The 21,304-nt window shown below is 58.4% G+C and overlaps 2 protein-coding genes across 2 annotated transcripts; both read right to left on the bottom strand.

The window, feature by feature from the left end:
* Positions 1-2,020: 2,020 nt before the first annotated feature.
* Positions 2,021-7,883, bottom strand: HSD17B7 (hydroxysteroid 17-beta dehydrogenase 7). Its single transcript, XM_086753154.1, has 9 exons — positions 7,779-7,883; positions 7,423-7,641; positions 7,240-7,332; positions 6,084-6,198; positions 5,652-5,846; positions 4,605-4,709; positions 3,859-3,915; positions 3,380-3,478; positions 2,021-2,996 (listed from the first exon to the last, which is right to left on the bottom strand). Exons 1-9 carry the CDS (start codon positions 7,811-7,813, stop codon positions 2,901-2,903), a joined length of 1,014 nt encoding a protein of 337 aa, XP_086609280.1. The 5' UTR covers positions 7,814-7,883; the 3' UTR covers positions 2,021-2,900.
* A 1,046-nt stretch (positions 7,884-8,929) lies between these two features.
* On the bottom strand, positions 8,930-20,091 carry DDR2 (discoidin domain receptor tyrosine kinase 2). Its single transcript, XM_086753151.1, has 17 exons — positions 19,962-20,091; positions 16,933-17,030; positions 14,984-15,086; positions 14,630-14,861; positions 14,406-14,553; positions 14,185-14,290; positions 13,624-13,807; positions 13,306-13,549; positions 13,121-13,183; positions 12,853-12,983; positions 12,422-12,632; positions 12,086-12,309; positions 11,861-11,997; positions 11,469-11,660; positions 11,078-11,312; positions 10,412-10,561; positions 8,930-10,299 (listed from the first exon to the last, which is right to left on the bottom strand). Exons 1-17 carry the CDS (start codon positions 20,060-20,062, stop codon positions 10,162-10,164), a joined length of 2,697 nt encoding a protein of 898 aa, XP_086609277.1. The 5' UTR covers positions 20,063-20,091; the 3' UTR covers positions 8,930-10,161.
* Positions 20,092-21,304: the final 1,213 nt, after the last annotated feature.

The following is a 21,304-nucleotide window of genomic DNA, read 5'->3' as shown; positions in this document are numbered from 1 at the left end:
GTCCCTTCCCACACAAACCATTCTGTGACTCTGTCAGGGGGCAGGGATGAGTCCCTGCAGCGAGGCTGAGCACAACAGAGCAGGAGAGGGAGCATCCAGGGAGGATGGGAAGACAAGGACAGCCAACCTTTGGGTGACTGGAGAGTGGAAGGAGAGGAAAGGCTTTCCCAAAAGCATCTCCAAACCAGCCTCTCTCAAGGATAAAACGTCCCTCAGGCACCAGCTCCTTCACTCCTGTTTCCACTGCTCAGTGCTGACAGCAGCTGAGCTTCCCCGTGGGGCAGCCACCCCGTCTGTTGGCACAGGCTGCCCCCAGGCTGAAAGATGAGGGCTTCCAGACCCCCCAGCTCCCATCCTGTGGGCCCCCCGGGAGATCCCATCTGGCTCTGGGCACTGGACCCCCAAGCAGACATGTCGCCGTCAGAGAGGTCCCCCAAGCAGCTAAAACTTTTAAAGCCTTTTTCTAACGATCACTTTCAAAGGCTGGAAAAAGGAGGAAAACAAATCAACCACAGTATTTCAAGATTACAAGGAAGGATAGCATATATTACTGACATCCTTTGTTGATCTGGCCATTTGAAATGGCCTCATTTCAAATGAGGAGGTTTAGGTTTGGTATTAGGAAAAATCCTGTTACTGAAAGAGTGGTCAGGCGCTGGAACAGGCTGCCCAAGCAAGTGGTGGAGTCACCATCCCTGGAGGTGTTCAAAAAACAAGCAGATGGGGCACTTTGGGACATGGTTTAGTAGGCATGGTGGTGTTAAGTTGACAGTTGGACTTGATGATCTTAGACGTCTTTTCCAACCATAATGATTCTATGATTTCTTTTCTTTATAAGGGGAAGAAAGCCTTTCTGGCAGTACTTAGCTTGGGTTAAAGACAAGATTAAGCCTGTCCTTTGGGGGCAAGAGGAGACAGCGAGAGGCAGTCTGGGTTCACTGCAGTCATCTCTAAAGTCTGAACATTCCCCCGTCAAGAAAAAAAACCAAGACCAACCCACAGACAGAGGAGGAGAGCAGAGCGAGCAAGCGCTGCTCTGGCGTTTCTGTCTTGCTGAAGAAGGCTGGCCCAGCCCCTGGCCCCAGCGTCCCCAGGCCTGGCCCCATTCCGTGATGCACAGCACCACCGCGTGGCATCAGCTCGCTGAAATTCCACAGAGCCCCGTCCTTCCCATCTCCTGTTAAGTTGCACTCCTTTCACACAGCCTTGTGTCAGAGTCCGTTTTGAGCAACGTTTGCCATTTCGTTTTCTCTTGCCCCAGAGAGCAAAGGAGGCAGCGGTAGTTCCAGAGAGCAGGGGGAAGGAACGGCTGAGTGCCCCTGGCTGTGGGGAATCCTGAAGGTGGGGTGGGGTGAAATACCTACTACAGCCCAGGGCCAGAGCACAGCAAAGTTCAAGATGCTCATCTAAAAACAATCAAGAAGCCATGCTTAATTACTCGCCAGAACAAGGAGCCAAATACTGCTGTAGGATGCTGTGGAGATGAAGTACACCAAGTTGAAGAGACAGCCAGCCACTGACTCCTTCCCTGCGGAGAAGAAATGACACCAGAAATGGGAGGGGGTCCTCTGGCCCCAGGGGCGTTCAGGACGCAGCTGAATGAAGCCACAGCACCCAGATCTGGTGCTGGGACAGGCTTTATTGCATTTCAGTAAAGGTCCACATAAGCACACCCCAATCTGCCTCACAACTCTGAACAGCCACAGCCCTAGGCAAGGAAGCACTACTCCAGATCGGCCAACCCCGTCCCAAAGTCAGGCCAAAACACAGTACAGCACATTCCCATCCACATGGGACAAGATGCTCAAAAACAGCGGAGGGTGGGAAGAAAGAAGGAACAGGAGAAGGAAGCCCAAAGAGGTGGTTAACAGCTCTCCTGTGGCAGGAGAGAAGGGACCCCACACCTCCTAGGGATGCGCAGGCTTATCGGGCAAAGCAACAGAAACAAAACTCCCTTCCAGCCCTCCGAGCGCAAAGCAGCCAGCTATTGGAGTGAAAACACCACTGCAGCAAGGACGAGTCACTTCCAGGCATTTATTCACCGCAGCATCTGAACTACACCAGGTACGTGGTGAAGCTCCCCAGACAGACAACAGGAAGAACAATTGGTGCAGTAAAATTATATGAAAGAAGAATTAAATAGACAAAACGACAGGATAACCTCTCACTCGTGCTAGAAACAGAGTGAACGAGCCCTGAGCCTAGGTTAACATCAACAGTTTTAGTCTTTCCAGCCAGTTGTGGTTGGAACACACGTGGCCCCACACCCAGGGGACGGCACGGCACCCGTCCTTGCAGCCGAGGCAAGGGGTGCGCTTCTCAGGCCAGCTCTTCAGCAGCCTGGCTTCAGATGCCGTGCAGAGCCTGACTTCCAGTAAGGGTCAATCTTGTCAAGCATGTCTGGAGAGCTGGCCCCAGCTTTGGTGGACAAATGCAGAGCAGCTCTTCCCAAGATCAGAGCCTTCAAGCATCTCAGGATCAGCCACAGGTAATTCGAGCCGTCTAGAAAGACTGGCAGAGCCAAGACGCAGGGCAGCACCCCAGACTGTTGCCTTTCCTGCACTAGCCAGATTTAAACCACAGGGTTTGGGACTATTCCTGACCTGTGCACAGCTCAGTCATGTTCTCTCAAGGCGCTGCTTTGCAACCATGTTAAGACAGTCTCCACCTAGTCTAGGCCTCCAATTTTATGCCAGAAAAAAAGTCTCATACCAAGAAGACTAAGTATTTCTCTTCAGTTTTCACATTTCTATTTGCAGGAACTGTTCACCTCCTGTCAAGAAGGAAGATGGGGTCTGAAACCATGTGGCTGCAGAACAGCAGGCATTGAAAGTAGCACCAGAATGAAGAAAGCCCACATTACCGATACGAGACTGTTATCCCACTGAGACTGGCTTTATTTAATCTAGGAGATCACTGTACTTCTCTAGAGTCTGCTTCTCCAGTTCCAACAGCTTTTGGTACAATTTCTCTGCAGTTTCTTCATCCACATGAATCTGGAAGACAGTAAGAACAGTACTGCAAGACCATCACCTTGGTGGCAGCCAGCACAGATGCTGAGGGCCACTCTGGAGAGAGCAGGCTGCATCTCCAGAATTTCTACATTCGCAGAGAGGCAACCAAAGGGATCACCAGGGCACCAGCCAGAATGTATTCTGGGAAAGCACCGTCACACACTCATCCTGTTCTGATCGTTGCCTCCATTGCCTTCCAGACTCCATCGCAATAACCCCACATCCCTCCTTGCTGCTCACCATTCAACCTGCATCTTCTGTTTCCACCCCAGCCACGGGACACCCTTGGCACCAACCCTTCCACACAAGGCAGCTGGCAGAGCCCTACCCAAATCCCCAGAGCAGGAGGCTGCTGCTCTCTTTACCTTTCTGGGCTCTACGTAGTTCTTCCCCAGTCCAGAAGTACAGCTGTGGTATTTGACAAGCGCGTCCAGGTACTCCGGCTTCTGTTTGAACAGCCACAGCTAGGAAGAACAGCACAAACGCGTACAAGTCTAGCGCACACGGTCCCGGCTGGGCCTGCCGTTCACATGGCTACACTAAAGCAGTTCACACGGCTAAACTTGCTCACTACTGTTGTTGAGACACGCTGTGCCCTGGGTTACCCACCTCCGTGGGTGGCGGGAGGAACAGTGTTTTTCCAAAATCATTTATTTTACAGGCATAAAGCATCACCTGGTGGATCAGCCCTCATCACAGCTGGTCCCCCAGCACTCACTGCTGTATGCTGTTCCGGGATGAAATACAGCACTCGCCCACTAGCCTTGCTGGGAGGCTCTTTGTCTGAGCCTGGAAGAGCTACCCAGAAGGAAGGAATATTAAAATCAAGTCTTGAGCTACTTACAAGAGCTTCTGCTCCATTATACGGCGTCAGAGTGTAAGTTTTGGCAAAAAAGCGGATCTGAGGGGAAAAGAAGTACACGACAGAATTTGTATATTTTGGCTCAGAGCTTTCTTTGTCAAGCTCTCTGCAGCCCAGTCACACCAGATCACCTACCTGAGGTAGAAATGCTCCTCAAAGTTGACTACAGGTAACACTGCACGCTTAGGACTAACAGATCTCTGTATTACCACAAACTCTGGTCTCTGGAGCCACCCATGGGACCAGCAAGCCTCGCTCCATGCCCCTACACAGAGCTGGCCTCCCCAAAGCAAGAGGCAAGGCATATTGCCTGGTGGGCACCTCTTCTGGAACAGTCTCGAGAGCACATCAGGCAGGAGGCAGAGAGGATCTGCGGTACCGCCCGCCCTGAGGACAAGCGAGGCGGCATCGCCTGTCCACACAGCCAGGAGAAACACGATCTGTTAGAATCAGCTGCTGCCAGCTGAACCCTGGCTCTACATACGGTGCTGGTCCAGCACTCCAAGGTGGGGGGCAGTAAGAGGAACCCTGCTTGGAAATCGGGGCCCCAAGGTGCCAAAGGGGTTTGCAGCAGGGCCAGCCGGCCCAGTCCGACAGAAGGAAGAGCTGTCGAGCAGTACAGGGAGCAAGGAGCCAGGGGCACACCGCAGATCGCTTGCGGTGATGTGCATTGCTGCAGAGCTACCTCAACCCTAAACTCCCCCAAACCAGCCAGGAGTTCCACTTACCAACCACATGATGGGCATCAGCAGCTTCCACAGGAAAACGGGCAAAATTCGGTATGTCATATTAGTCATTACGAGACCAGGACAAACGACACTGGAATACAGACCCTGCAGAGAAGAAACCGAGTCGGTTTGCAAATATACAATAATTAGTTTAAGAATGGACAACATCCCATTCCTCCAAGTACTTCTCAGCAAGGAAACAAAGGTGAGTACAGAGACCAGGTAACAGCAGATACTTTCCTCTCTGAAACTACCAGAAGCAAAGAGTGATTAGATGTAGTAATTTCTGAGGCATCCCAAGTTGGAGATGTGAAATCCGCGGCCGTTACAAGCCCATGAGACGGCAGGCGTGGCCTCCCCACACATCACAACTTCGCCTTGCAGCCGACATGCAGCTCGTCAGCAACAGGAGTCACCCCACAAACTCCAGCTCACTCAGATCAAAGGCTACCTCACCTTTAAGAGAGAAGAGCTCGGCCTTCCAGGACTAAGCTATTTTCTCCTGAAGTATTTCAAGAGAGCGTAATCTCTGTCACTGGGCTAGGGCTGCAGCTTGTCAATGAAATCCAGCAACCTCCCGTGACAGGGACGGCAGCCTGCTCGTACATCTTAGCGTGGCAAGTTGGAGTACCAGCGCGGACTCATCAGGAGAGATGGCAGAGCTTGCGCCTCAAGTGCCTGCAAGCAAAGCTGCCTGAGCAGCCCCGTTCCGACAGGGCTGGAAACAGCAGCAGCTCCTTGCTCTTTAAGACCAGCCCTTTGGTCTAAGGGGACAGCTAGAGCTTGCAAGGTAGGGATTGCTCCTAAGAACGCCTGCCTTTTTTTTCTTAAAATGAGACGAGACGAGATGGTACAAGAACCCCAGAAGCAACCACCCATACCACCGGTTCCATCTCAGCTGTGTTTAGCTCTTACATATGCATGAAGGAACATATCAGATTGCTCCAGATGCTCCAGATTAATGCAACCAGGTAACGACAATGAAACGATAGTGATAAATAGCAGAAGCTCATTAGGTTTCTTCAGACACAACTACCCCATCGTCACCTGCTTATTAAATTTCCTGTTCAGAACCACACTTGTCAGGTCGGTAGCATATTTGGAGGAACTGTATGATTCCTGCCCCTTGGCGTGCTGATAGTCGGCGAGGCTGAAGGCAGATTCCCTGGCATTGCTGGAAGAGGTCCAGATCAGTCGTGAAGGCCTTTCATTACTGCAGAGTAGGGGCTCAAGCTGACGAACCTGCAAAAGCATCGTTAACTTATTTAACTACCCACTGACTAACTAGAGCAGCCTTGAGATCATATTAACTCTTGCAACAATGGCTATCACCATTTATTCCTGTTTTAACAAAGCCCGATCATTCCTCGTCTGTCGGGCTGCAGCCTGCACCGGCGTCCGAACCCGTAAGACAGAATGGTACCACCAGTACCGTGCCAGCCACCAGACCGAGGGCTCGATCCTCAAAGGCAGCCTCACCAGGATAAAGTGTCCAAAGAGGTTGGTAGCAAACACCTCCTGCAGCCCGTCTCCGTTGAGCCTGTCCATCTGGGTCATTAAGCCTTCCGCAGTGGTCAGCATGTGGAGCACTTTCCTGGAAGCCAAGGACAAGAGTTAGGGAGGAACAGCACCAGGAGGCACCTACTACTTCCGTCCTTTGGAAGCATCCCCCACCTCACAGGCTCCACTGGTTTCCACCTCAAACACTGCTGTTAATCCACAAAAAAAATGGCTGGAAAAAGTTTGCTGAGTATCCCAGCCTCTTTATTTGCAAATGCCTCAAATACCGACTAGACCAGAGAAGACTCATCCTTTCCTTCCCCACTCAAAACAAAAAATAAATGAAAAGCATTGCTTTTCCACTTCACATTCAGGTAACAAAATCAAGCTCCAGCATGGAACTAAGCCCTAGGGCCTGATCTAAAGTGGAAAAGGAAAGCAGTCTAGCGTCTGTGTTCAACACCCCAACCGCTGTATCAGCCTCCACACAAGTCACTTTGCGCCCCAGGCCCACTTCCCCAGGATGCTTACACCTGCGCTGCTTGTAGCACAAGCGCCAGCGCCTGGCTGCACAAAATACTGCGATCCACAGACGAAGACAACCACAAAAACCTACAGTGGAGCCAGCAAGAGCTGACCTCACCTCCCTAGCGCCACGCCAAGGTGTGTTGCACTCGACCAGGCATCGGGTGAACCCTCGCCCCTACGCCACAGGGATCAGCAGGGGCGCAAGGTAGCTCGAAGCAACCCCAGGCACTTCAGCCGGCTGCCAAGCTCACCCAACCCCATCCCAACTCAACTGCCAAGCTCACCCAACCCCATCCCACTCAGGTGCCAAGCCCACCCAATCCCACTCCACCTGATTGTCAAGCCCACCTAACCCCAGTCCGCCCGACTGCCAAGCCCACTCAACTCCACCCAACTCGACTGCCAAGCCCACCCAACTCCACTCCACTTCACACCACATGAGGCCGTGCATCCTATGGGGATGGCCTCGGTGTTGGGCTGGGGAAGGGAGGTAGGGTCTTCAGCCCCAGATCCACAGGGGTGACATGGCCCACGGTAGGCCTGCCAGCACCACCACGTTGCCCGCCAAGCCACGGATTAGACACCACCCCCCCAAACCAGCTCCTACCCGGTAAGGAGACCGTGCCAGAGGGCCTTGAAGTTCACGTGTGGGTTAGGCATGATGCCGGCGTTGAGGTAGACAAAGTCCAAGTGCTGAAACCTGCGTGGGGAAAGAAAAAAACACGGCAGTGAGAGGGTGGACACGGCGTGGGGGTGATGTGGGGTGGGGGACGGTTAGGTGATCCGGTACCTGCGGCGGAGCTCACGGGCAGCCCGTAGGACGGAAGCCAGGTCACCAAGGTCCACTTCCACGCTGGAAACACGAGCGGCCGGGTGGGATGCCAGAAGGAGGTCTCGGGTGGCTTGGCTCTTTTGGGCGTTGCGGCAGGTGATGCAGAGGTGGATGCGGCCATCGCCATCCTCATCCTCTTCCTCCAGCAGCCGCCGACACAGTGCCAGCCCCACGCCGCTGTAACGGGACGGTGTCAGGTAACGCTGAAGCGGGGTTGGGGCGAGCCGGGGCGGGCCGGGCCGGGACAAGCCCGTCCCGGCCCGCCCCGGCCCGCCCCAACCCCGCTTAATTTACCCCGGTTCCCTGCCGCTCACCCGCTCGCACCGGTCACCAGCACCACTCGCTCCATGGCGTCCGCCTCCTCCCCACGCGTGACGGCCCCGCCCCGCCAACCGGCACGGGCGCAGGAGGCGGGGACGGCGCGGGCGGTGGCGTGATGGTGGGGCGAGGCGAGGGGGCGGGGCGTGCCGGGGACGGTCACGCCCCTGCCGAGCAGGCCACGCCCACTCACCGGGGCACTCGGGTTCCCCCTGCTGCCCTTGCCTGGCCTTGCGTTGCTTGGTCTTGCTTGGCTTGGGTTGGCCTTGCCTTGCTTGGCCCTGCTTGGTCTTGCCTGGCCTTGCTTTGCTTGATCTTGCTTGGTCTTGCCTTGCCTGGTCTTGCTTTACCTGGCCTTGCTTGGTCTTGCCTTGCCTGGTCTTGCTTTACCTGGCCTTGCTTGGTCTTGCCTTGCTTGGTCTTGCTTTACCTGGCCTTGCTTGGTCTTGCCTTGCCTGGCCTTGCTTGCCTGTCCTCCCTGGGCCTTGCCAGCCCAGCAAAGGCAGGCTGCTTGTGCTCCGCAGCTGCAGCCAGCCATCTTTCCGCAGGCGGCCGTGGTGTGCTCTGCCCTCCCACCCTTTGCCGCAGACAGCCATCTTGCAGCCAAACAGAAACATCGCTGTTTCCCGGTGCCGCTGTGGCAGAGAGGTCTGGGCGTGCAGAGCCCGATGGAGATCTCGGGTGTGGCCTTGCTCCCTCGTGTCACAGACGGAGCAGGGGACAGACACACCAGCCCCCTGCACCTCCCTGGGCAGTGAGGCTGCTCCCCTGGCACGGTAACGTGCTGTTCAGCCTGCAAGCATGCAGCCCCTCATGTGTGGACACCAGCCAGCCCCTGCTCAGAGCACAGCCCCCTCCCCTATCCCAGGCCCACCATCCCACCTCGGTCCCTGCTGGTGGGCACCTCTGGACGTGGATGCCGAGCCTGGGAGCACCCTCTCTACCACCTACGGAGATGGGTAACCAGTGTGGGTCAACCCGTGTCCTTCCTCCACCTCTTGCACCATCACCTGTGTGCACCCCCCCACCCCAAGCTCTCCCCAGGCAGCACCTTTGGCCCACGTTGCAGACCCAAAGCCCCCTGTACCATCCCCACAGAGGAGGCGAGCCCCCATCCAAACTGCCATGATGAAACCACGCGACCAGATTCACGTAGCGAGTGTCTCTTCAGGGGGTTTGCCCCTATATATAGAGGTGCATCTACCGAATATATACAGGCCGTAGCGATAGGATACTGGAAACTGCGCCACGCGCGACTCAATGGTGCTGAACTAACGCGTACAAAAGTATGGCAGGGTCCATGTCCCCTCTGAGTACAAAGTTCCTCCTGTCCAGCTGCAGGAGGGTCTCATTTTGGGGCACAACAGGTAAGTCTGCTGCCATGTCTGGGGGGGGCAGCGGCACACAGCTTTGATCCGGGAGGGACCAACCGGTGCTGGGCCACCACGGGATGCTCAAAGTGCCAAGGTCCAGCCCAGGTGCTTCAGCCCAGCCGCAAGCCCCGGGCCAAGAGCCAGGTCTGCCTGCCGCTGCGTGCCCACAGGCTGTTGCGGGCTTGGGCGTCGGGCAGCAGGCGTCGAAAGCTCTGCTGTGGGCCTTCTTCTCGCGGCACGTGAAAACACGAGTTTACGCCTGGGAGAGGAGAACCTGGAGATTTCCCCTTAGAGGTGAAAGGTGCTCACATCCCACTGCGGTGCATCCAAAAATGCATTTCTTGGGCAGTACAAGCATCTCTGGAGTGGCCGTGGTCAGTGAGAGGAGGTCCCCTCGGTGTGTCTCTTGCCGGGGCTGGCATGTCGGCTGACGAGGAGGAGCCGCAGCCAAGCACGCTGCCCACTCCAGCAGCTGGGATTGCCGTCAGGCTTCTCCCTGTGCAACAGGGGTCTGGGCTTCCTGCCCCTCCACGTGGCATGTCCAAAGCACAAAATGTCCGGAGATTTTTTTTTATTTTCGCTCCGTAATTTCACAGCCCACTGTGAGCTAGAGGCAACTCCTGGCTCCTCCTTGAGTAGGTAGCGGCTGCTGGACGGGCCAGAATCTTCCTCATGAAGAAAGTTCGGCTGACGTTCCTCCTCTCCGACCAAGGGGAGAGAAGCCACTCTGTCCCGGTCATCGTCACTAGAACCCGCTGCATCAATAAATAACTGTCACCTCAGCCCTCGTCGCTCCCGGGCTTGGGTCAGCCAGTGAGCCGGGGTGGGGGGTCTGAGTTGTCCCGCGCTGTGGCTCTCCTTGCCGCCCTTGGGTTTTTCCTCACTGTACGACGAGAACAAGACCCGCTGCCCGGGTTTTATCACTAAGTTCGAGTGAAGTGGCTTCAGTATGGGGCTCCTCTGGGAACGGGGAGGGACAGGGACCGGGCTAGGGAGGAGCGAAGGGTCATTCTTCGCTGGCCGACTCCTGGAGAAGGCGATGGATGTCCTGGAAGGAGGGACGATCTTTAGTGTCCCGTCTCCAGCAGCTGAGCATTAGCTTATAGACTGAGTCGGGGCAAAGCGCGGGCTGGGGAAGGTAGGTCTTCAAAACAAAAGGCAAAGATGACAAAAGGAGAGAGTTACTGCCACAAGGCGCACCACTGCCCATCCCGTCCCATCCTGTCCCGTCCTGTCCCATCCCGTCCCATTCCTACCTGCCGGCCCTGGTCCCGGAAAAACTCGCCGGTGTTTTCGATGACCTGCTCATCAGATAGCTGGGAGTAGGGCTGCTCCCGGCAGAGCGTGAAGGTCTCCCACAGCGTCACGCCGAACGCCCACACGTCGCTGGCCGTCGTGAACTTGCCCTGGCCGGAGGGGAGCAGAGTAGGGTCGGGCGCAGGCATTACCCCTTCCTGCTCTGTAAGCCCTACGTGCTCAGGGTTCAAAACATCTTTCCAGATCTGGGCCCAGAGGGGAGCTCGGTTCTGCAGACCTGACCCCTGCCCGGGGACGGAGCCTGGCCAGCTCCAGGTCTGGCTTGCAGCCGCCGCTCTAGGAGCTGGGGCTCAGTAAGGACCCAGCTCCCTGCAAAGGTGAAAACTAACCCTGCGCCCTCTCCCACATCTGACAATGGCCAGGAGAGGATGTCCAGCATCCTCCTCAAAGGTTGGGCACCAAAGATCACCATAGTCCCCCCAGCCTGCCTGGAAAAGCTGCTACCAGTCCTGCTTTCTGCACCCTTCACCCCCCCAAGCCGGGTTCCAGGGAGGAGAGACTTCCCTGTTCCCTTCTGCACCCTTCAGCCCAAGGAAAAGAGGCTGCAAACAACCCCTCCAGAGCCCCCCCAGCATCCATCCGAGGACAATCCAGCACCCATGTACCAGCAGGATGCTCTCCCAGGACATCCAGCGGATGGGGAGCACCGCCCGCCCCTGGATGCGGTAGTAGTCCCCACTGTAGAGATTCCTGCTCATGCCGAAGTCGGCTATCTTGATGGTGTAGTGCTTCCCCACCAGGCAGTTGCGTGTGGCCAGGTCCCGGTGGACGAAGTTGAGGGAGGAGAGGTACTTCATGCCGGAGGCGATCTGGGTAGCCATGAACCGCAGGTCGCTGTAGCTGCCGGGGTGGGGGGAACGACAAAGGAGGAGGACTGAGGCACTGGGACAGGATGGTAGCCGGGGCTAGGGGGCGGCACAGCCCCGAGTGGGGTGCCCCACATCCCAGCTGGGTGCCTAGAACCTGCAAGTCCCTGCCCATCCCGGGCAGCGCTACCTGACAGTGGGCGCGTGGCCAGCGGGGGGGCTGCCTGCCTGCTGGCGGGACAGGAACTGGTTGAGGTCTCCGTTCTCCATGTACTCAGTGATCATGCACAGCGGGTCATCCGCGATGCACACTGCCAGCAGCCGGATGATGTTGGGGTCCTTCAGCCGTGACATGATCTTGATTTCCTTCAGAAAATCATTCCTTTCCGGAACAGAAACCACATGGATGGGATAGACAGACCCAGAGGGGTACACAGGCGCACACGGACCAGCTGAGCATGCTACCCACCCGCCCAAGCCTTTTGAGGGACCCGTGGGTCCCCTCCCCTGGGACTGGTGGCATGAGGGGTTGCTTGGGGCTGAGCCATGAATGGCTGCGTGTCCACCCCCCTGACCCCATACCTGGCGTTCTTGTTGGCATCTGCTCGCAGCATCTTCACAGCCACCAGCATGGGGTGGTCAGAGCTGGCATCCAAGCCCTCCAGAGCAAAGTCCTTGCCCATGAACTTCTCCATCCCCTCCACTTCGCAGAGGTGAACCTGGAGGGGGGAAGCGGCAAAGGTTGCCTCTGCTGACCAACAGCCACCCCTGGGCCCTCCAAACCGGGAAGGTCCAGCTCCCACTCACCTCCCCGAACTGGCCTTCCCCCAGCTTCTCCTTGAAGGTCAGCAGCTTCCTGGGGAACTCCTCGACGGCCACGTCCTTGCCAGAGAGCAGGTCCATGGTGAGTGCCGGCACGGAGTAGGTGTTGCCGCCCGTCACGCCCTGCAGGTTCACAATGTCGGCCTCGGCATAGTGGGGGACGCCCTCGGGGACGCTGGCCTGGGATGGCTTCGCAGGGCCGCTGCAGCCTGGGAGGGGGACAGTAGGAACAGCCCTGCCATGGGTGTCCAGCCGGGGGGGCTGTAGCAGGGTCCATGCATGGTAGATGGCTCTAAGCACATAGGGTGTCCCAGTTCTCACCCGTGTCTTCCTCCCCTGGGGTGAACTCTGGAAGCTTGCGGATCAGGCGGGAGGGCTCCTGGTAGTCGGGTCCCAGGGGGAAGATGCGGTCGTAGGTGGAGTTGGACTCCTGCTCGCTGGAGGAGGAGGAGCGGTTGTGGTTGAACATGCTGGATTCGCTGGGCAGGGAGAGGCTGACGGTCATTTCGTCATCCAGCATCCTCCGCGACGCCTGCAAGAGAGGGGCAAGGGAGGAGAGCTGGGACAGGGGGTCCCTGCAGCACCGATGGGACAGGGTTTCCTGTGCTCCAAGACAAGCCCACCCTCTCTGGTGCCCCGCCCAGGGCTGCAGCGCCCACCTGGGGAAGATGTTTGTCCTCTTGTGCCCCCCTCCCTTCTATTGTCAGCCTATCACTCTGCGGCACCTTGCTGGCCACTCTGTGCTCACCCACCTTCTCCAGCATCTTCTGCCAGAACTGCCGCCACAGTATGATGACAATGATGGCCACCAGGATGAAGATGATCGCCACCAGGCACCCGATCAGGATGCGTGTGTTGCTGTCGTCTACCTTGAGTGTGGGGTCTGGTGGGAGAAGCAGATGGCGAGACCCGGTCACGCTGAGGCATGAGGAGAGCCCCTGCGTCTTTCCACCATCAAATGGGGCAGAGTGAGACCATCTCCCCACCCAGCTCAGGGTGACATGCTTTTCCACGCCTTACCGTAAGTGGTGGGGACCACAGGCACATCGGGGGGGGCCAATGAGTTGTTGTACATGGCTGCGTCTGGCAAGAGAGAAGAGGAGACCATCAGGGTGGGGGGCATGGGTGCCCCACAGCCCCACTCCCTCCTTGAAACCCCACCCCAGGAGGGTCCGGTTCCTGCCAGGGCTTGTGGCGGCAGGTACCTGACTGGAAGGTGATCTCGCTGAACATCATCCAGGTGTCGGCGAAGTAGTACTGGCACTTGATGGCGCTGGCCATGCGGTGGAGCAGGGGCACGGTGACGAAGCGCGCGCTGGGATTGACGTCGTCCAGCACCAGCACTGAGGAGATGGCGCTGGGCTCCCACTCGCTGGCATCAGCACGGAAGTAGCACTGCACCTCCTTGAAGATCTTCACCCCTTTGGCGAACATGTTGTTGCAGTGGACCTGTGGGGCAGCCCATCAGCGTGGCCATGGCAGGGGACGGGGATGGGGGACACGATGGGAGGGAGCATGCGGACCTTCATGGCAGTGAAGTTCCTGATGCGGTCGAACTCGAAGGTGATCTCCACGTAGCCGCCGGCGGTGCTCTCGTTGCGCCAGCCCACGTAGTCGTAGCCCGGCCAGACATGGTACTCGTGGGTCTGCGTGAAGTCGTCCAGTCCCGACACCCCGTCCGTCAGCTGGCCCAGGCCCTCAGTCATGCTGGCACGCACGAGGAGGGGAAAGGCAGCATGACTCTCGCCAACCCCACAAACCTGCCAGCGCCCAGTACCCCCCCAGCAGCAGCTCCTTGCAGCCCACAGGAAATTTGGGAAGGTTTTCTGTTGTGCTTCTTGAAGTTCTCTCTGGAAAAGCCTGCAGGATGCTGACCATGTGGCACACTTAGCGTAAATCCGAAAGAAAGGCTGGAGGTGCTGTCCCCGTCACCTTGTCCCCGTCACCATGTGCAGCCTCCCAGAGCTGGCCACATCCCCCCCACTTCATGGACATCCCGAGTATTTGGTGTGCTGAGGATCACCCCCATCCCCTCCTGCCTGGCATGGCACTCACCGCCTGCAGAAGCTCGCCCCGATCCTCACCTGTACCCGAACGCCCCGTCGTACACCGAGTCATTCAGGTAGATGACGGTGCCCCCAGGAAGGACGAGCTGCTGTCCGGCCGGTGCGTTGTAGGACACCAATCCATCTGCAGGGAGCGGAGGTTGAGCAGCCACCCGTGCTGGACACCCCGCTGCCAGCCAGCCCCAGGGCACAGCCGGGCTCTGGGGACACAAGGGAGGGCGCAGGACTGTGCCACCCACCCAGCCAGACGCAGCCGTACAGCTCTACGCGCAGGCAGACGTTCATGGAGTGGTCGGTGACAGGGATGAAGCGGACGAAGCGGGCGATGAGAGGCGGCTCCAGGTCCTTGAGGACAATGTCGTAGGGGTTGGTGTTTCCATCCAGCACCTGGGGAGAAGGGACAAGCGTGGTGGGGACGGGCAGGCGCAGCCCCACCTGGTAGCACCCTCGCCTGCCTCCTCACCTGCTTCCCGTGCCGGTTCCTCCAGGAGATCCAGCGCGTACCGTCCCGGCTGTAGTTGATCTTATACATGGGAGCAAACTCGTTGCCGTGGCCCCCAGCGTGGCGCCCCTGGGTGCCCACCAGCGTGATGAAGTGCAGGGCGCGCAGGTCAATCTGCAGGAACTCCTTCAGGTCGTCGGGCTCCACCGGGATCTCGGGGCACCAAGCGCCATCACCATCCTCTGAGTCCAGCCTGCGAACCCAGAGCAGAGGAGCCATTCGCTGGTGACCAAAGCCTGCCCCGTGCCCCACTTCTGTCCTTCCGTGGCAGCCCAGACCCTGCCGTGGCTGTTGCAGGAGGGTCACCCCACTCACCGTCCATACTTGGCAGCTGTGGACTCAGACCACTGGCTGGAGGCCGAGATGTCCTCGTCGGGAATGTGCCCGCCTGACATTCCCAAGGGATACCGGCACACCGCTGCAATGAGATCAGCAGGGTACTGAGCAGGGATCCCTCCTCGGCTGAGATATGCGCCAAAATATGGCATGGTGCTGCTGGGGCTGAGGCACATCCACGGGTGCTGCAGCCAGGCAGCTCAGGAGCAGCACTCTCCATCCCTCCGGCTTACGGAGTGGGGATGAAGTGTGACGGGATGGTCCTGCGCAGGCAGACGCCTGCCTGAGCAAATGGAGCCACCAGCGGATGCCAGCACAGCTCGAAGTGAATCCAGGAGCAAAGGGAAGGACACTCCAAGGGCTGCCGGACACACCCGGTCCCCAACCCTGGAGATCCCTTCGGCCTTGCTGGCGAGAATTTCAGCTGCGGTGGAGGGAGAGCCCGTGGGGCTGGCACTGCCATCCCCACGCTCCTCATCCTGGGACACCCAGAGAGCTCACTCCAGAGGCAGCTTGCCCAAAAAACCCACCCGCAGCAAGCTGTGCTCGGCTGTGCCACCCCACCTGCCTGGAGAACAAGTGACAAAGGCGGGCGCTTGCCATCCCCACTGGCCCCATGGCTCCCACCGCCAGCCCTACTCCTGCCCCGGCGGTGAGTGGAAAAGTACTCGGGGCAGCGGGCACGCTGCATCCCTGAGCGGCAGCCGGCTCCCCCGACACCGCATCGACGCTGCTTCCCAGGAGTTATTTTTTCACACCCAGCTGCCAAGAGAGCTGCTGAAAGGCCGGCTTGTTTGCCCGTGTTTACTGTCTGGCCACCGGCTCCAGCCCACAGCGCTCCCTCCGCACGCCGCCCCGAGCGAATGCCCGCACCGAGGCAGCAGGGCCCGGGCAAGGGTGCAGTGCTAGGGCCACCTCCTGCCCCCACAGCCTCCCGGCTCTCCGGGTGTCACGCTGGCAAGGAACCTGCGGCCAAGCGTGCAGTGCTGCCCGGCAGCTGGTTCCCGTCCAGGGGTTACCGCACCACGGGGACTGTCTCCTGCATCTTCAGCACGGATATTGGCACGGTGGGGAGCATCCCTTCTTGTCTCCAGCTTTCCCGCTTACTGTGCTCTGCGGAGTGCGGCTCCCACTGAATTCTCATGGAATTCTTGCCGAATGTGAATCCAGCCCAGCTCCTTCAGCTCTAGGTAACGACCACCCTGGCCAGGCAAAGCCGAAGCTGCCCGCCTTGGCTGACTGCAGAAGAACCAGGATTGCTTCCTCGAGACCCAGCAAACTCTTCCCAGGGATGGAAGAAGCCTTTGAAAGGACCTGTTACAGGAGTTTCCCTTGGGAAACCCCGATGCGCTTAAGGAGCCCGGGCTCTGCGTCCATCCCCGTGGCGCAGGAAGGGGCCTTGGCCCTGCAGAAACCACCATTTGAGCACGTTTCTGTTGCCGATGGTCGGCACAGTGTTGTGGTTTCTGAGCAGAAGCCAAGCACCTGGTCAAGCCACTTTACTAAAACCGACCTTGGTTTGCTGCAAAAAAACACCAAAAAAAAAAAGGCATGTCCCGACGGCAGCGAACAATACCCTGGCCCCTTGCCTTCTGCACACCATAGCCTTGAAACAGAGCAGCCCTGATGAGATGGAGATGATGGAGAAGGGCCCCACTCAGAGCCCGGGGCTTTGCCCGTGCCCCAGCACCCCACCAGCCTGCTGGTGCCAGGACAGGTGCCTGTGGAGGATGCTGCCTGCGTCACCGGCGGTGGCTGAGCCGCGAGCAGGACAGCAGCATGCCCAGGCAGGTGGGGGTTGAGGGGCCATCACGCAAGTGCTCCAGGAAAGGCCCGGCGATGGTGGAGATGATGCAAGTCCAAGATGGGACGCCCAGGGAAACGCACCTCACAGACCTTCCAGGTGCCTGGTGAGACAGCTCACTTACCGGGGTTGACCTGGGCTCTCGCATGCCATGGGACATGCAGCAGCAGCAGCAGCAGCAGCAGCAGGGCTGGTCTGTGGGTGGCCAGCATGTCAGCAGCCCTGCAGAGACAGACCCAGGACTGGTCATGCCAATGGTTTCCCCTGCTCCACACCCTGTGTCCCCCACCTCAGCCTCGGAGAAGGAGCAGAGACCCAAGCCTCACATCTGTGATGGTGGTCAAAGTGGTCCCAGTGTCCCATCCCCTCTGCCACCACCTCCTGGGAGCCACAACATCGCCGTGCCGCACCGATGTGGGTAAGGTGGCCCTGTGGCGTCCCTGGAGCCGGCCGCATGAAATGGCCACGGGACCCAAACGCACCTCCCAGGGCTCTGCTCCATTCAGGGCCAGCGCCGCCCGGCTCCAGGGACGGGCAGAAAGGCTCCATCTGGGCCGCCCGCCCTTGGATGGCTTTGAAAGCAAGATGTTGCACAACCCCACCGCGTAACAAAATAATAGCACGTTGCAACGCCCGGTTTCCCTGCCTTCTGGCCCGGGAGAGATAGTATAATAAATAGTATTTTTGTGATGGTTCTCCAGGGCAGAGTGGATCTCGGGAACGTGGGTGACACAGAAGGCATGGGAGCCAGCTTGCACCCGCTGCCTCTCGGGGAGCATGGGATGGGGCCAGAGGGGACCTGGAAATGGGCTCGGGCTGCGGCAAGGGGAGAAAAAGGGCCAGGGCAGCTCGGAGCAGGGTGCGGCCCAAGGGATGAGGGGATCCCCTTGGCCCCAGCCCCCAGGAGATGCCTGCCCACTGAGTCAGCGCTGCCACCGCTTCACAGGGCAGCGGCCGTCAGCTGCAGCACTCATGCGCCTCTGGGGAACCACCACGGGGCACGGCACCGCACCAGGGGATGCACCAGGGACACCCCTAAACGTCACTAGCCCTGCCCCAGGCTCCCTGGGCTCCCCCTCCCCTTATTTACCTAAGGGACACTTGTCCTCCTGGGACACCCCTTCACGCAACCACTGGATGCAGATTAGTCCTCTTTTTTTACTAAAATAACAAGGCTATTTTAATCTGGTTTACATGGACACTTCACCTTTGCAGGAGCAACTTCTTAACCTTGGGGGTTGAAGGACCCATAGCTCCTGCCCAAATGGGACGCCAGCCTCGGTGTCTGCTTGTGTCCCTGTCTGTTCCCATCTGAGAAAGTTTAGTTAGTGGCAACGAACTCCGCTGCAACGGAGGCGCACGCGAGGCCCCTGTGTTTGATGATAGCCAGTTCCCCCAACATTAAAAATCTCAATTTCCTTCTGCATTCCAAAAAACATCCAGGGATATTTTTTTTTCCCCCTGCTTTTCTATCAGGCTGAGTAAACTCTTTAAGCATCAGGATACCAGATGCCGTAATCTCCCGCAGGGGATGCATTTACATTTCGGTGGATATAGGGATATTATCCCCACGCAGCCATTGTGAAGCGCTCCTGGCTCCTCGGTGGAGCGAGGCCAGGGGACAGCAGGGAGACGGTGACTCTGGGGGTTAAGGGACGCGCGGTCCAAGCAGCCGAGCAGTGTTGGCAACCCAGCTGGAAACCATTTCTGCTCCGCCAGCCCTGCAAAGGGGATGGCTTTGCAACATTTTGTCTGAAAAACATTTGCCGAAAATTTTCAATCACTGGAAATTTTTAGTGCAGAAAGTTTTTGGAGTTCCTCCCTGGCGCCGCCTGGGCTTGAGAGCTTCCCTCAGCTGCTGCTTTTTTTTTTTTCTCCTCCCTTTTTCATTTTCCCTGCTTCTTATACTACTGAAATGACCAGCGAAAATTAACCAGGAAAAAAAATGAAATCCACGTTTGTTTAGAGACAAACCCCACCCGAGCCATGGTCCCTCTTGCCACCAGCCCACTCCGGCTGGTGAAGTCCCCAGCACCGCTCGGCCTCAGCCTCCATGGGGAGGGGGCTGGACCCCAACACAAGCCAGGTCCTGGACGTAGGTCTCCCATCGCAGATCCCCCAGTCCCATGTGGGGATGATGGTGGGCGGGTGGGACATGTCGAGGCCACACTGGAGGGAACATCCCTGAGCAGAGAGGGACTCAGCTCCCACAACACTGGGCCGTGACCCAAGGCACAGGGTGTTTTGGTAAAGGGGCTGAGGACCCCCGCCCCAGTTGACACTACAGTCCCCAGCATGCTGTGCCACTGCCGCCGCCTTGACGGGAGTGCAGTGCGGCATGCCGGGACGCGTAGTCCTCCTCCCTTCCAAAAAATGCCATTTTAGACCTTCTCTGGGCTGGATGCAGCCCCATTTTCTGCGGCAGCAAGCGGCTCCCCTGCCGCCGGCTGGCCGGCTCAGCCGAAGCATCGCCAGCCTTACGGGTTGCGAGGAGCATCCGGCATGTCCCGGCGGCTGCTGGCTGCCCTGGAGAGACCTGCCAGCAGCACGGCCCGTGGTCGTGGGGCCTGGGGACATGGCCCTGCGGGTGCTGCGCCCAGCAAGTGCTCCCCGCCAACCAAAACCTTGCAGCTCTCCTCCCTGTTCCGTGCCACGGTGCACCACATCAGCCTGCCATGGTGCTCGGCGTCACCGCACTGCAGTGCGGGGCTGGGAAGCCACAAGCAGGTCCCCAGCACCAGGATTGGGGGCAGGATGGTCAGGACCAGATGGGTGGCTCTGTGTCCCCTCCGCAGTGTGAGCTGGTGCCTGGCTGGGGGACACTGGGGCCTCTCTGGGCTGGCCGGCACCGCCACCGGCTCTGCCAACAGACACACAGGCGGGAGCCAAGGAGGGACACTGGGAAACACTGGCTGGACACGAGCCATGTGGGGAAACGCTGGCAGTGGGGGCAAAAATAGAGACAAGGGGCCAAATGTCACCTCCCCGGCTGGGGACAGTGCCCCGCTGATGCCCCAGTCCCTTCCCAGGCAGACCTGCTCCCCAGCCCCTCTGCCTGGGCTCCACCGTGGAGCACGGCGGACCCCGCATCCCCCCAAAATCCCAAGCTTGGAGGGGGACAAACACCTCCCCATGCACCCAAGAGCGACTCACCAGAGCGGGAAGGTGGCGGCGGGCAGGCGGGCTCCTCGCCCGGGGAGCCAGGCGAGGAGCAAACTTCCCCGGGCTGATGCAAGATGCCTCTGGGAGCGCATTCACATTCTGCAGATTCCTGGGAGCCGGCCAGAAATCCCACAATCCTACATCTTGCACATTTGGTTTCAATTAGGGAGCAGAGAGGGGGAGCCAGTCACCAATCTAGGCTGGCTTTTCAGCGGAGGTTATTTTCCTCGGCCCGAGGGAATGTGTGCAAAACTATAATTTACAGCAAAACCCATTCATAGTGCGAGAGAAAAAAAAATTTTTAAAAAACAAAAAAACAAATCCCCATGGCCGGCAAGGGAACTTAAAGAAATAGGCAGCGTTTTGCTTTCCAGCTCTTGCCCCCACAGCCGTGGGACGGCACGTGTGTCCGGGACCCTCCTCCCGCACCATGGGGTGAAGGGGCCAGAGGCATGACACCCCCAGAATGCAGGTGATGGAGGTGGCTGATGAGGCCCCATTGCTGTCCCAGTCTGGGTGCCGGGCTCCTACACGGGCACATGCAGCCAGGACACCGGCCAGAGAGCCAACCTGCCCCGGCACGTGGCACGGAAGCAGCGCTCCGGCTCCCCAAGCCGCATGCTGAGGTCGTGGGTTTACATCATTTCCAGGCACTAGCTTGGCACTGCGGCCACCGACTATGCAACACGGCAGGGAGAAAATAATAATAATCGGCTCACATTAATTTTTATACAATAGTTAAAAAAACAATTAAAAAAAATAAATCACTATTCTTCCAGACTAGTGTTTTTGGCTGTACTTTACATCAGCGCCCACACTGCCGTGGGAGGGAAGCAGCACCCCTGGCAGCAGGCCAGCAGTTCTCAAAAAGCGCTCCTACCCCACGGGGCACCCTGCGCTGGAGCGGGCACCTTCCCGAGGGCAGAAGCTGTGCTCCTAAACGCCCCACCAAACTCCCAGCCGGCCCGCTCTCCAGACAAACCAGCAGAATCCCAGGCATGGAAAGCCATCCACCGCCTGGTCGGATGCCGGTGAGGCGCCCGGGGATCCTCACCGTTTTCACCGCGCGGGGGCTGTGGCCGGAGGAACACCCCAGGGGCGATGCGGGCAAGGCAGAGCGCCACAGCTGCCTCCGGGCAGGCGGGGAGCAGGTTAGCGAGGTGCCTGCCGCAGGGCTCTGCACCATGCAAGGGGGAAGCCTTCGCCCGCGCACAGCCTGCCCTACGTGCACTCCGGCACAAACACCGCACAGCTCTGCTCCCGCCTCTTGCTACCTGGAACTGGCGCTCAAATAACTCGGCAGCAGCCAGCGCTGACTCGCTCCAAACCAGGAC

The sequence above is a fragment of the Chlamydotis macqueenii genome, chromosome 8, assembly GCF_036417535.1.
Source record: "Chlamydotis macqueenii isolate bChlMac1 chromosome 8, bChlMac1.mat, whole genome shotgun sequence".
In the NCBI taxonomy this organism is placed as follows: domain Eukaryota; kingdom Metazoa; phylum Chordata; class Aves; order Otidiformes; family Otididae; genus Chlamydotis; species Chlamydotis macqueenii.
This window is presented reverse-complemented; position numbering and strand designations above follow the sequence as displayed.